Here is a 15,546-nt window from a genome sequence, read left to right as displayed (position 1 = left end):
GGGAGCGGGTACCCAGTTAAGTATATTAGGGGACATTTTATAGGATTGGATAACCCTTTTAACCTGTCGCCCCATTAAGCCAAGGGGTCCTCACGGGGTATGGAACCTCATATCTTGATTGTTGGGGGTCCCAGCTGTCAGACCCTCACTGATATAATAGTTATCATTTGTTTCAAAAGAATACAAGAAGAAAGCATATCCAACATACACAGTATATACCCACTGGATGCCATAGACCAAACACATGCACCACAGTGTCGGCACCATTTATAGTAGGGTGGAAATAATTCTTTATAATGTACACATCAGCTGCTGCAGATCCTCTTTAGGCTACATCCAGTACCAGCAAAGTAGATGAGATTTTAACACATTTCATCTATACGCTGTGGAAATTCACCTCGTGTAGACTGACATGTCGCACTGGGCTAAAAATCTGCAGCATGTCCATTTATTTCACGGATTTTAACTCTTTTCCGATGCAGATTCATGGTAAAATCCACCGTCGAATCTGTGGTGGGTGTGCGCTGAATATCAGACAATCACTCATTGAAATAGGAGAAAGAGTTTCTGGCTGGAGTGTTCTGTGACAGACTGCTTCTGCAGGAAGAGATAAGCGGCATCGATGTAACGTCAATCGCTCCTGTATGATCGTCAGATCATGACCTCAGAAGGCGAGTTTACACCGATATCAATGACGCACGCGTATGGATACGTTTAATATGATTGCACCCCGGCTTCTTCCTACAGCTGATCAGTGGGGGGGTCGGATGCCTTCTCATCTGATATCGATGGGCTGTCCTTAGGCTAGATTAATGTTCAATTTCTAGAAAAACTCTTTTAGTGCTTATTGTAGCCAAAATCTTTGTAAGAACAATTAAAAAATGTGTATCTCTCTATCTATCCATATATATATATAATTTTATTTTTATTGCTTTGTGTCACCATCATTGTTCATATCTTTCTTAACATGATCCACGAAAACACACAATTATATATATGTTAAGATAGATATGAACAATGATCAGTAATAGATGTGCACAGCCTCCGGCTCCTGTATGGAAGCGCACCATTCATCATTTTAAAGTGCTGTAACACATGTTAAGGATGACTCAGACATAGATAGATATATATATATATATATATATATATATATATATATATCACACACACACACACATATACATACATACATTTATTTTGTGTTCACAGAAAATGCCATTTGTAATATCGTTTTTTTTTTAGAAAGCAAAGAAAACTGTTTTTAAAATTAACTAAATACCATACATATTTCCCTTTAATAAATCAGATTGGTGAGCTACTGGGGTCATTTGGGGCTTAAAGGGGTTTTCCCATCTCAGACAATAGGGCACATCGCTAGGATATGCCTCCATTGTCTAATAGGTGTGGGTCCTACCTCTGTAACCTGCACCTACACGAACAACGGAGCCCTGAAAGTGGTGTGCAGCCGCCCTCTATTCATTTCTATGGGGCCGCTGAAAAAGGCCAAGGCTATTTCCACCGGACCCATAGGAATGAATGGGAGCAGTGGCCGCACAAGCGTGGTCCGCTCTCATTCACTTCTATGGGGAGAGAGCTTGGTGGTGGCTGAACCTGGGGAAACCCGGGGTCCTCCGGCCACCAACTTCTCCGCTCCGTTCTTGGTGTAGGTGCGGGTCCCAAAGGTGGGATCTGCACCTATCAGAGAATGACCGCGCAGCCGCAGTGGAAAAGGAGAGAGGAGGAGAGTAAACGGGCAGGCAGAGGCAGACGGAGGGGCGGGGTTATGAGCCGTTGAGGAGGTGCTGCCTGGGGCTCGGACGATTGAGACGCCGCCCTGGGCACTTGAGAGGGCGCATTTACAGAATCTTAAAAGTTCATTTTTGGCTGAAAGAAAACTCCATTAGATACAACAAAGGTACCGTTTTTAAGTTCTCGGTGGCACATATAACGCTATTTGATCAGTCTAATATGCTCAAATGTGGTGACAGACTCCCTTTAATTCAGAATGCTAAGTAAAAGGTCCATTGCGTGATAAAAAAAATTCAAAAAATGTAACTCACCTCATCCACTTGATCGCGCAGCCGGGCTTGTCTTCCTTCTTCTTCTTCTTGCAGAACCTGGCTGGAAAAGGACCTTCGGTGACATCATCACGCTCACCACGTGGAAACCATCTTCCTCTAAATGTTAAGATGCTGTGGTCGCTAACAACTGTATGAACAACCGTGATCAGAGTTCTCTCTGATCCCAGTCACTCCAGTCAGATAACTGCACCCACCATACATGGAGCGGACTCAGCTCCTGAGCCCACTCCATACTTCCATGATTTATTTTATGCCATAAATGCCAAGGGGCAAAGGAATAAAAAATATTGAATACATTGAAGTCATTTTTGATCCGGCCTGGATTTTCAAAGACCTTGCTAATATTTATCCAAACACAGACCAATATCAACCTCCGAATTCCCTCCAAGTTACTACATCTCCATTTATAAAGCAGATTGCAGGCTCTAGAGGAAATCCTTTAGAAACCGATCATGTGGGCTGTAATACCTTGCAAATTGGAGATGAATGTGTCTTCATCCCTTCGCTAAGTGAATCCTCGGGGTGACTCTCCAACATTCAGTCACACCACAGGCATATCAATTACAGAACAAACGAATAAAAAACAAATAAGCAAAAGGTCACCCGGCAAAAAAAAAATTAAAAAAGTGATAATTATAATTCTGTCATAATTGCTGCTGTCATCTGAAAATGTATCCTTTTTCCCTTAATTCCTCTGAGGAGTCGAGACATTGGCTGATGTTGTGTAGCCGCTATCAGAAACTCATTCTTACAACCACTCCTGGCCGCGTCTAATTAGGGTGAAGTATGTTAATGATAGAGCCGCGCGGCCTGCAGACGCTTAGAGTTGCCATATTAATTGTGTTTGGGGAAAGAAGCATGAGTTGCGCTTATCCAAGGTAATTAGTGATGGATTTGTTAATTAATACCAGAAAGTCAAACTGCCTTTGTCTTGTCTCGCGCAATTAGCTAAAGAAGTTGGAACTTTTTTTTCTCCCCATATTACAGTAAACAGACTAGATAGAATGCAATCGGTCGAGAACGACAACGCTCATTAAAAGGATTTTCCAACGTTATCATCATTATTTTTATTTATTTTTTACGACTACCTATCCTCAGGATAGGTCATTAGTATCTGATCGGCGTGGGCCCGACACCCGGCACCCCTGCCTCTCAGTTGCTTGAGGAGGCGGCGGAGCTCCTGCGAGTGTCACAACGTAATTTGCAGGTTACCCTAGGCCAGTGATGTCACGTTCATCAGTCACGTGGCTCAGGTGCAGTACCAGCTGCAATATCAAGTCCAGCCACTATACAATGGACGGCGCTATGCTTAGCAAGGCGCGAAGAGGCTGGCTCTCTCACAAGCTGATCGGCGGGGGTCTCGCCTGAGACATGCTGAATGCTGCTGCACAGAAAAGGGCGACCAATTTCTGACCGTGAACAATTTCTTCCAAAAACCGTAACAAAATTAGTCCACAGGTTGCTTGTTATACTGCAGTTCAATCTCAGTCACCTCAACGCGGCTAATCTACAATACCAGACACAACCCATGGACAGGGGGTGGCATGCCTCTGGAAGTATTTAGCCATGCTTTTCTAATCCTGTACAACAACTTTTAAAGTGGTTTTCAGAGATTTTTTTTTTTACTGATGACCTAACCTTTGGATTGGCCATCAGTATCTGCTCAGTGGGGGACCTTTCCCGATCAGCTGTTTGTGAAGGAACTGGCGCTCGCAGCAGCGCTGCGGCCTTTTTGCAGCTTTGCCTAGGCCATGTGACATCACGTTCATTGGTCACAAGCCTAGGCGCAGCTCAGCCCTATTGAAATGAATGGGGCTGAGTTGCGATGCCAAACATATGGGCTATACAGTGTACGGCGAGGTGCTCGATGAGCAGAGAGAAGGGCGCTGCGCTACTGTGAGCGCCAATTTCTTCCCAAACAGCTGATCGGCGGGGTGTTGGATGTCAGACATCCACCAATCAGATGGATACTGATGACCTATCCCAAAAAATCTCAGAAAACTCCTTTAAGCTTACATCCTTGAGATATCATTTTCTCAAGCTATATAGAGGGGATCTCGAAATGTACATGCAGATTACCAACATGACCTATAACTCAGTACAGCCCCTTTAAGCCACACAAGGCCTAACTAGATGACTTTCCATATCTAAAAGGTCTATAATGCTCAGCAAATATTTTGGCCTAGCAACCAAAGAAAATAAAGTATCTTTGCCATGGTTCAGATGTGAGGTACGTCTATGTCTACTCTTCCCCACCGCTGACCGTGTACATGTACAGCTGGAAGGCTTACCCTCACCCACCTGAAAACTCTAGTAAATATCTAAAAGCAAAAATAATAAAAAAAAATAAATAAAAAATCTTTCAGCTTCAGTTTATGACACAAAAACATTCATTTAAATTCCATGACAAATATTTTCCAACAAACTTGGTGAAATTACAGGAAAACATTGTTTGTGAAAAGGTACAGAAGCCTGCGTGATGCCCACGGAGGTGGGAGAGAACAGAAATTGGAAACTGGTCTAAATTAAACATTTTTCTGCCAGTTTAGCAGGTGAGAGCACTTCATTTGTTTGACGGCTGTGTGTATGAAGCGTGAGCCTGGGCATCCAGCATTAACTTTGGGCGCATTGTGACTACGATATAAGGGGGGACAATTAGTTTTCATCGGAATGTAAATGGCACTATTTGGCGGCACTTACACAGAACAAAAACAAGAGAATACAAATGTAAAAACCTTAGCCTACCTGCACACGGGGGCGGGCAGGTCTTGCAGAAATTCAGCACAAAGTTCCATGCGATTTCTGTGCACCAAAAACTGAACGTGTAACTTGCGGGTTTTGGTGCGGCTCTGATGCAGTTTTGCTGCGGATGTCGCCCTTGCATTGAAAAGGGTGAAATATGCGCAAAAAAAATGTATATGCTGCAGATTTCAAAATCCGCAAGAGAAAGCAAATTGTATGTGATAGTTGTGAAATCTCATACACTTTGCTGGTCCTGTACGATGCCGCGGTTTTTCCACAAGAGAATTCGCAACGTGTGCAGGTATACTTCTTGTCCAATTTCTGCAACGTTTTTGGTTCCACGGGCAGCTAGCAGAGACATCCGGGTGGATTGTTTTTTTATATGTCTGTAATGCAATAATTTTGACTTTTGTATAAGGATACAAGAAAAATCAGCACTTAAAAAATTCTTAAGGAAGCCATCTGGCTGCACAAAAATAAGCATCTTGTCTCTTTCCCCTACATCAGATTACTATACAACTCTACTACCAGCATGCAGAAAGCACTATGCAGAAATTGTATGCTGAATTATTTTGGCTCTTACGGTTGCAGAATTATGAATACAGCTCTGGACTGTAACGGTGGGTTGTATCTAAAATGGCAGCTCAGCTATTACAGACACGGAGCTGAGCTCTAATCTAGATGCAGCCAAATGGCAAGAGTAACGGTGGCCCAGATTTACTATTAGGCTATGTTCAACATGGGCCAAATCAGCCACCGATTCCGCAGCGGAAAACGGGTGTTTTCCTCTGTGTCATTCACATTCACTGAAGGGGATCTGAAGTGTATTTCATGGTGTTTCTTCACTGATTTTTCTGCTGTGGATCTAAGTCTTACTTAGACAGGCCAAACATCTAGACAGAGGAACTTTAAATGCACTAGAATTATTCAAGCGGCTCAGGTTGTATGAGAAATCTCGCACATCTATAGACTATGGGACTAAAAGTTTAAGCCAACTTTTAGTTGCCGTAGTTATAGATTGTTATGACGCATTCTGGTGCAAAAAATTGAGCTTTAGGCCTTGCCTCCTTTACGGCTAAATTACATTGAGCACTGTAAAAAGAAAAAAAAAGGCTAAAACTCTAGATTCAACTATTTCACCAAATATGACAACATTCTAAACAAAGTCAAGGAGCAGAGTCAGAAATGATGTCTTGTAAAGGGAAGGGACTTTTGTTATCCTGATTGATGGGGATCTAATGGTTAGACTCTGACTAACACACTTATGGAGGATATGTTATCAGTGTTAAAACTAGTAAAACCTGTTATTAAAGGATGGCCCAGTACAGGGGTGTTAACAAAAACCAACCGTTTTAGCTTCAGTATATCATAGATGGTTGCAGGGAATTACATTGTCGTGCAGAGTGCTACTATCAAAATCAATGGGAGTATACGGTGCAGCGGACCCTTGTGTGGTGGTCTTGACTATTTCGAAAGGTGCACATTTGCTTCCTAGTAAGTAAGCAGATTGAGAGGAAAGAGAAAAGGGAGAGGGAGAAAGATATCTAAGAGAGGAAAGATGGAGACGCAAAAAGGGGAGGAAGAGCACAAAGGAGGGAGAGGGGATAGGAGTGAGGGAAGCGAAAGAAGGGAGGGAGAGAAGGGAGAGAGAAATGAGGGAGAGCAAGGAGACAGGAGAGAAAAGAAGAAAGAGGGAGAAGAGGAAGACAGTGGAAAAAAGATAGGCAAGGCTAGGAGATCCAGCCGGCTGTTTTGGCACTAGATCCTCTACTTCACCGCCAGATCACCATTGACTGCAATTAGGTCTGGTGGTGATCCAGTCAATCACGGGCGAGATAGATACATAGGCAGATAGACAAACAATATAGTGCTATGCTACTATGGAACTGGTTATTTTACATTTGATTTCACATACGTGTCACAATATCACATATAAACCTGGAGGAGAGAAGACGTTTTGCACAAGTCATTATGTTGATACTGACAAAAGACAGACCATTTCCCCATCTGAAAGGCTTAATGTATATACCATGTAGATTAGGTTATAAGGCGGATGCCATTTTTTTTCCCCTAACAAATTAAAGTTGTATTTCAGGAAAATGAATGCTTGCTTCTCCCTCTGGGACACAGGGGCCATTAGCAAAGACTGAGATCCCGGAGGATCCGCACAAACCTTAAGCTAAATGAGAGACAATGAAAAACATGACAGATTGTACAATCCATGCGCTTCTGCATCTCAATCTCTTCCTCCGCACAGCTAAAAAGCCCCCGGGGCAGCGCTTGATCAAACCTCAGTGAATTACACTAACAGGGACTCGTTCTTTCACAAAAATAGGAGAAATATGAGATCGATTGGCTAAAGTTATATTTGGAACGGAGAGATTTTTACATGTCGGTAATTTATCCTAATTACAACCACTAGGAATCACCGCTTGAAACTAAATGGAAGAGCACAAGGTTTAGAAAACCGATAGAGAAATCTCATTAAGGCCTCATGCACACGAGTTTTGCGGCTTGGATGCGGACAGCACTCCGTGTGCTGTCCACATCCGTTGCTCCATTCCGTGGTCCGCAAAATAAATATAACCTTGTCCTATTCTTGTCCATTTTGCGGAAAAGAATAGGCAGTTATATCAATGGCTGTCCATGCGGAACGCACACGGACGCCATCCGTGTCTTGCAAATCCGCAATTTGCGGACCGCAAAAAAACACAACGTTCGTGTGCATGTGGCCTAATGCTTACAAGTTCAGAAAATGAGACCCTAGTTGCTACTGAATTCTTTCAGTATTTGTGAGAAAAAGAAGGAAAGGAAGAAGGTAGAAGAGAGCAATTTCACCTAAAAAACAAAAACATAATAATAGTTGCCCGGTGTGAAGGAAGAAGAGCAGCAACACAGGGCATTGCTGCCTAGCATATGGCTCTCATGATGAAGCTAGATGTCAGAACCCTATGGGTACATTCACACAGGATGGAAATGCTGAGGAGTTTCCCTCCGAATTTGATGAGTCTCATCCACATACTAAGGAAATTCTTCACATAAAAGTTGACCTACATGTCAACTTCTGCTGTGGTTTTTCACTATGCCAGGGATGGTAAACCTGCTGCTCTCCAGCTGTTGCAAAACTACAACTCCCAGCATGCCCAGACTGTCTACAACAGAGCATGGTGGGAATTCTAGTTTTACAACAGCTGGAAAGCAGCAGGTTGGCCGGCCCTGCACTATGCCTTGAACCCCTTTCAATAGAGCAGTGTGAAATCTGATGTGGACATACCTTACCAACTGGACCGAAAATCACAATTTTTAAAACCACTGATCATTTGTTAGTGGTTTCAAAAATAGTGGTATGTATAGAGATCATGAAAAGGGTTGTCCCATTAAAAAGTGGTGGGATGGAATGGGACTACTATAGGCATCAGTGGGAATGATGTACATATCTACCAGACCTCAGAAGATACATCACTAATCATTTCTTTAGATTGGTGGACAGATAATGAAATGCTATGGCTTAATGTCAATGGTTATCACTTACCAGTTCTGCCCTTTGCTTTTGCAAACCAGTTTCTTCCAGAGCCTGAGACAACTGAACCTAGAATATAAATAGAAAAAGGATATAAGAAGAGCATCACTGGTCTACAGATATCAAACATTAGCCCTGAAGACCATGTCCAACGTAAAGGGGTTTTCCTATTAAGACAACACCTTTCCAGAGTGTGGTTAAAGCATATGGCATCACAGAACCTCCCCCTTATAGCCAGAGTGAAAGGTCTATAACAAAGACTGTGGTCGACAGGGTCCATCTATGTATTGCATGGTTGACCATCTGTTTTAACAGGTACAAATGCATGACTGGTGATAGTCTAGCCAAATCTTAAGCCTTCACGTCAACTGCAATCTAAAAACAACTAACCAAAAAAAACAAAACTTGGCGTCTTCTTAAGACAACTCCATAAAATGGCCATCCCAATATTTAAACTCATCAACAGGATAGGAGACCTGTGTTCCACCCCTACAGTACAAATGCTTGACCGCCGCCAATTCATATAGATGGGGGAGAACAGGACCCCTGTTTCTCTGATCGGTGGCGGTCCCAATGGCTGGACCCCCATTCCTAATGAAGATGAGATGAAATCTTGGGATTATTCCTTTAAGGACCATCATATTTGGGTAGTTACACTCCATTATGGGACAGGACAGGTCAATACCAAAAGATAAAAATAGATAAATAAGTAAAATTAAAAAAAAAGTTCAACTGTTGAGAAACAATCAAATACATTGAACTGTGGAGAAAATAACATCCTTGCCCCTCCATCCATTCTATCTCATCACTGAACCAAAAATTTCCCTTTGAAAAGCCTAATAGAAGACACAATCATTGACCTCTACAGTAGTAATATTTTTTTATTGGACACAATGAATATCTGGCTCTTCTTTCTCTAGAACATATCAAAGAAAAATACATAAAATAACAAAAAAGGCAAAAAGAAAAAGTTACTTGCATTCATTGTGCAAACTTAAAACAAAACAGCTGATATCAGAAAAATCACTCGACAGTCATCTTTAGGTATTCAGACTTTATATTCTGCCTAATTGAGGCTTTGTATTACAGATAGTAAGCCTCGCATATAAATAAGAGCCTTTGCAAATGAATTTTCATTATCGTGCATTTAAACAGACAATTTATCTTTTAAGCAGGACTGCTAATGCGTGAGGATTTCAGTCTAATGAGGATTTTGAACTACACATAAAAGAAGAGGCTTCTATCGATACGGAAAGAAACACAACAGTTTTGGGACAATTACCAACTCTCTGAAATAGTCACAAATGCTCTGAGTTTGCTTCATTTGAACGCTAATTTCTGGCAGTAGACAATAGAGGCTAATAAAGCGTTATCATCAGTTTCAGATGAGGATATTTCCATTCCGCATTCCCAGTTTATCAAAACCTCCCCTATAGTAATCTCCAGTACAGCAGAGAAGAGAAGCGGCCACATAATAATACATGGAATTATTTCGAAGAGCAGGGGAAGCCACAGTCAAATTATGGCAATCACTGGGCGGTCTTTAAAATGAAAAGTGATAAGTGAAAACAAAAATAACTACAAGAAAGATAAGTCAAAAATATGAAAGTAGACCGGAGCGTTCACACAACAAAACCAATCTATTGTATGCATGTTCTGGGTTTCCACCGGTAGCCATAGAGCCAGTTCAATTTGCTTTCTTATCTAATGTGGTGATAGGGATTGGAGAAACCGAACATTCAAGGGAAAAGAGAACAGGACCAAACCAAATTGGGTCCACCCATTTCCACCAACTCAAACGCAGCTGCTTGAGGGACCTCAACAGCTTTGCTAATATTATCATTAGTACAGAATTTCCCATTGGACCTATTGCATTGTAAGATGCCCATGAACCTCCAAGGGCACAATGCAACTTTTTATCCTGTGATGAAGTCCAAAATAGGTCAAAATCCAAGATGAATGACCTGAGTGGGGCCTTGTTAATAATTTGGTCATCACCTATTTGGTTAGGTCAGGAGGTCCGATATCATAGGTAACCTCTTGAGAATCAATGAGGCTGTGAAGTCACACATGGAGTTGAAGACAATGCATTTATAAGATAGGTATGAAAATGTATGATTTGAATTGTACTTTAAGTGGCAGACGGATCTGAAAAAAACTCAAGACCTATGAAGAACAGATTTAATGCATGGAAAGGCAGATCCTTAAACCATACGTGGACACACAGCAACGATATAAAGAACGCCATACAATAAAACTAAAACACTGAGGCCTTAAAATTCACATTTCCTACCGGTCTGAGATGTAAAGAAATCACTGTGATATTCAATAGCCCAGTGAAAGAAGTCAGCACAGAAGCCATCATAAAACATTTAGTGCATCGTAAATCTGAAGCACAGGTCTCATTTGTGATTGGGATTCTTAATGGCATGTCACGATTCTGTTCATGTCTTCTCCAAACATGGGCTGGCAGGATTGTTTTGAAGCCAGCCATGGTAAAGCAGATGCAAATGTGCAATTAGTAAGCAATTAAGGCCCAGCAAGGTCTGTTCTACTGGACTATTGATGAACATTGAGGACAAGCTTTCCAGGACACAATTTGCCTTGTCACATTAGATCATTAATGTTCAACGACATTAACGTGTTAATCGAGCTGCCCGAATATAGATAATCAATTATGATCGGCCTGGAAAGGCAACCAGTAGATGTTGTAAGAACGTGACGGCTTTATTAAAATGGTAAATTATAAAGAAGGAGAAAAAACATCTGCGCCTTGGAGAGCAAAAATAAAAGGCATAATGAAAAAAACACATTTGTAATGCGCTTTTTTTTCGTCACCCGAGAGACTCTAAGAGCTTGGAGACCTTTGTGGTATGGTAGTACAGCGAGTGACGCTCATTCTCTAACATCCACTAGCAAAAGTTTTTTTATTTTTCAATAGGAAGTCAATTAACCTATTAATAAATATTTGTAGCATGGAGGGAAACCAGTGTACCCGGAGGAACCCCACCCAAAGACGAGAAGAACATACAAACTTCATATAAGATGATGCCCTAGGTCAGGTTTGAATCTAGGACCGCAGCGCTGCATTGCCAAGTTGTTGTTTTTTTTCTTATGATAAAAAATATTTTAGGTTAATATTGGATTCTTCCAAATCTACTCTAATTGTACGAAAAACAACCTCACTATGGTGGTTGGGGTTGTAGAGTAGGTTCCTTCAAGAGGTTTCCTGTAGCAAAACATCTAAAAGTTGAAGTTTGGAAGAATGAATTAAAGGGGTTGCATATCAACAAAGCAGTAAAATCAGATTCACTCAACTTGTCTAAATACTTTATTCAGGTATATGAACATCATAGATGGGAGAGGTTCATTGGAGCTTTCCTCCATGTGCCAAATCAGAAGGCCTTTCAATAAGAGGAGCTCCTGCATCAATGGAACAATGAGGTCCTGAATGCTTTTTTTGAAAAGCAGAGGCAGAACATCCCAAAAAGTGTAGATTGTGAAAAATTTGTAAGCTTTAAAACTGGCATACAGAATTAATAAATTTCCTCCATAGCTCTCCAAAATGGGCGAGAGAGTGGGTAACGGCAGCATGAAACATATCTGGTGCACCTTTAAAGGGGTTTTCTGGGATTTTAATACAGAAGGCCTACTCTCAGGATAGCCCATCAATATCTGATCGATGGTTGTCCGACACCCTGTGCTCCTGACGATAAGCCATTTCTGAACTCTGATGCCTGAAACTCCACAGCTCCATCCGTTGTGTAGTGGGACAGGGACTGTCAGTGCAGCACTGCTCCCACTGAAATTATTGGAACCAGTGCCGTAGTAACCATCATCGCTGTCCACTACACAATGGATGGAGCTGTGTACTTCCAGTGCTACTCTAATACAGCTAATCGGCAAGGGTGAGGGGTGGTGGATTCCCACCGATCGCATATCAATATTAAAATCTCGGAAAAAGCTTTTAAGGCATGTGCAGTATCCCGGATAGGGGGCACTACAAATTAACACCTTGTTATTTTTTTCTATGGCTAGCTTTCCATGTTTCTATTTAATATATGTCCCCCTTATTAAGTATTGTATATATGCAACTGTTAACCTAAATTGCATTTGATGCTATGTGCCTGGTTTCCAGCAGGTGGCGTAGGTCTTGCAGAGTCCTATAGACAAGAATAAAACTAACCATTCCATTCTTTTTCCTCCTTTGGGCATTAGTGGACTGTCCTGCTTCCGACCAAAGGAAGGGTTTTTCAGGAAGCTTTCTGTTAGTTGGAGTCCTAAAGGACAAGACAAGAAGCAGCGAGGGAATGCATTTCCCCTGCTCTCCTGCTGCCGGAGCCTGGAAAGCAGCTACTAGAGCACCCCGCTCCTTGCTTTTGAGTGAACTATAGAGTTTATTTAGTTACCCAGTCTGTCTACTTCAACTCAGTTATTGCAGCGAACCATCGACGGCCTGAGGCAAGACCACCACGACACAAGGACACTACACTGGGTCATATTTTACCATTCGCATATCTAAACACTAATATAATGGGGCTCCCCGGGGAGGATGGGGAATATATTGTTGAGAATAAGTGGAATAACATAATTCATTAATAATAAAAAATAAAATAAATAAAATTATCTGCCATGCATATCTAACCAGTTTTATAGGACAACTAGCGACTACACGTATGTAGATACCAGGTGACGTTTCGTAAAACTTTTCCTTTCAATGAGTTCTCTTCACGTTTTTTCTTTTAAAACAAAAAATAGATAAAAAAATTAAATAAAAAGACTATGGGCTTTAAACAGAATATATAATTGAAATTGAGGATTAAAGAACCTATTTTCATGTATTATAGATGACTGTCGTTACGCTCAGGGACACATCTTAAATTCTGATCTGGCAAAGATGGAGCTGTCAACATCAGACTGAATTGGCAATTAGCGATTATCATTATGGGCTTGAAATTATTAAACCTCCGTGACCTGTGACTTTACAAACTGATCGGCAATTAGCAGCTCACCTGGAGGCGCTGAGGAACGTCTATTTGGCTATGTCATAGCCTTAAGTGCAGAGTGAGGAGGCCACAACTGAGACGTATTGTAAACATTTGTCCTCTTACCGCCGGCGCTGTCAACGCTGCTCATAGAAGGCGCGGGATAGGAGTTTGAAATGAATGTATGCAGTCCAGACTCCATTAGAAAGCCAGAAGCTCATAGAGATGCAATGCCAAGATGGATGCTCAGCTAAGCCAAGAAAACCATTATGGCGGGGTCCAAAGATATAGCTTTAAAGGGCATCTGTCAGCAGTTTTGTACCTATGACACTGGCTGACCTGTTACATGTGCAATTGGCAGCTGAAGGCGTCTGTGTTGGTCCCATGTTCATATGTGCCCGCATTGCTGAGAAAAATTAAATTTTAATATATGCAATTGAGCCTCTAGGAGCAACGAGGGCGTTACCATTACACCTAGAGGCTCTGATCTCTCTGCAACTGCCATCCCCTCTACACTTGGATTGACAGGACCAGGCAGTGTAAACGCCACGTGTGGCCCTGTCAAGGTGTAGAGTGTATGTCAGTCGCAGAGAGAGCTGAGCTTCTAGGTTTAATGGCTGGTGACAGATTCCCTTTAAAGGGGTTTTTTGATACTTTTATACTGATGACCTATCCTCAGGATAGGTCTTCAGTATCTAAATCGGTGGGGGTTGGACACCTAGGGCCCCCACCGATCAGGCACCAGCACTCGCAGTAGCGCCACTGCCTTCTCGCAGCCCAACATCGCCTTTTTGATGTCATATTCATTACGTGGCCTAGGAGCAGCTCAATCCCATAGAAGTGAATGCGTGCAACACCAAGCACAGCCACTATACGATATACGAAGCTGTGCTTGGTTAACAGGGAGAAGGCCGCAGAGCTACTGCCAGCCCCGTTGTCTTCTCAAACAGCTGATCAGCGGGGGGTCCCAGGTGTCAGACCCCCACCAATCAATCAGTATAAAACCCCTTTAAATCTCCCAGAAAAACTTGGCAACAGGTTTTCAGCCTCTGGATGCAAACAAAACGTTTTTACTCACTTGTAGCAAGCAGAGGTCTTGAAAAAGGTAAGAAGCAAATGCAAAGTATATTAGAAAGTTGCACAACTTTTCAGTAAAACACTATTCACACAAGCAGAAACCCCCTTTAAGGGCTTATGCATACAAACCTATTTTCTTTCTGTGTCCATTCCGTTTTTTTTTGCGGACCGCATGCGGAACCATTCATTTCAATGGGTCTGCAAAAAAAAATGCAAGCGACTCCGTGTGCATCCAGTTTATGTACGTCCGATCTGCAAAAAAAATAGAACACGTCCTATTATTGTCCGCATTACGGATAAGGATAGGACTGTTCTATTAGGGGCCAGCTGTTCCGTAAAACACGGAATGCACACGGACGTCATGCGTATTTCTTGCGGACCGCAAAATACATAAGGTCGTGTGCATGAGGCCCAACATTGTGCATCCAGCCTCGAGCGAGCACAGAGGATAAGGCAAAACCGACAACGGAGTGATGCACTAAAGATGATGTGTAACACCAAAATCTGTAAAAATAACCCAAGCATGACGAGGAGCGGCACCGGAGTGATTTCTTGACGGTAATAAATTCCACATTACACCGCATTAGTTGCTTTGGTAATTGAATACATATTAATTTAGAGGAGGCTGAAAGTGAACAATTTAATTGATTTCATAGAGGGTATTGTAGTCATTAAGTAAAGTTGCATTTGTTGTGGGAAGTCACGAATCATTCGGAGCGCCAGAAAAAAACCTGCCACCCTCAGCACCGGGCGGGGGGCAGCGATGTAACCAAGCATTCAGGATGTGACATCAGCACTAAATGAAACGGATTGCATTCACGCTGGAGAGGTAATTAGCGCCCAATTACATAGCTCATTATTCTATTTGCTAATTGACTGCCACAATAAAAATAATACTTGGTCAATTAATAGCGGCATTTGACAACGCAGCAGTTAATGTTCCTATTTATTTACGGCCGCTATTAAGAAAATGCAGATTTTAAGGATGTATTTTATTGCACCATGGGAGTATACCCTTAAAGGGGTTGTCAGACATCATTAAAGGGTCTCTGTCACCCCAATTTTCGCTATTAAACAGGCTGACATTATAGATGTGAAAATGTCACCTGAATTTAACTCTGCAATTCTTTTATTTAAGTAT

General features: G+C 41.9%; 1 protein-coding gene across 2 annotated transcripts in view; it reads right to left on the bottom strand.

The window, feature by feature from the left end:
* The window catches only part of LOC122944558 (mitotic spindle assembly checkpoint protein MAD1-like), a 381,207-nt gene that overhangs the window by 330,435 nt on the left and 35,226 nt on the right, over nt 1-15,546 (bottom strand). For both annotated transcript variants that reach the window (XM_044302963.1, XM_044302962.1), the window contains exon 3: nt 8,356-8,412. In XM_044302963.1, coding sequence (XP_044158898.1) covers nt 8,356-8,412 — 57 coding nt within the window. The remainder of the gene's footprint in view (nt 1-8,355; nt 8,413-15,546) is intronic.

Source organism: Bufo gargarizans, chromosome 8, assembly GCF_014858855.1.
Source record: "Bufo gargarizans isolate SCDJY-AF-19 chromosome 8, ASM1485885v1, whole genome shotgun sequence".
Lineage (NCBI taxonomy): Eukaryota > Metazoa > Chordata > Amphibia > Anura > Bufonidae > Bufo > Bufo gargarizans.
The sequence above is the reverse complement of the archived record's forward strand: the minus strand, read 5'-3'. Positions and strand labels throughout refer to the sequence as shown.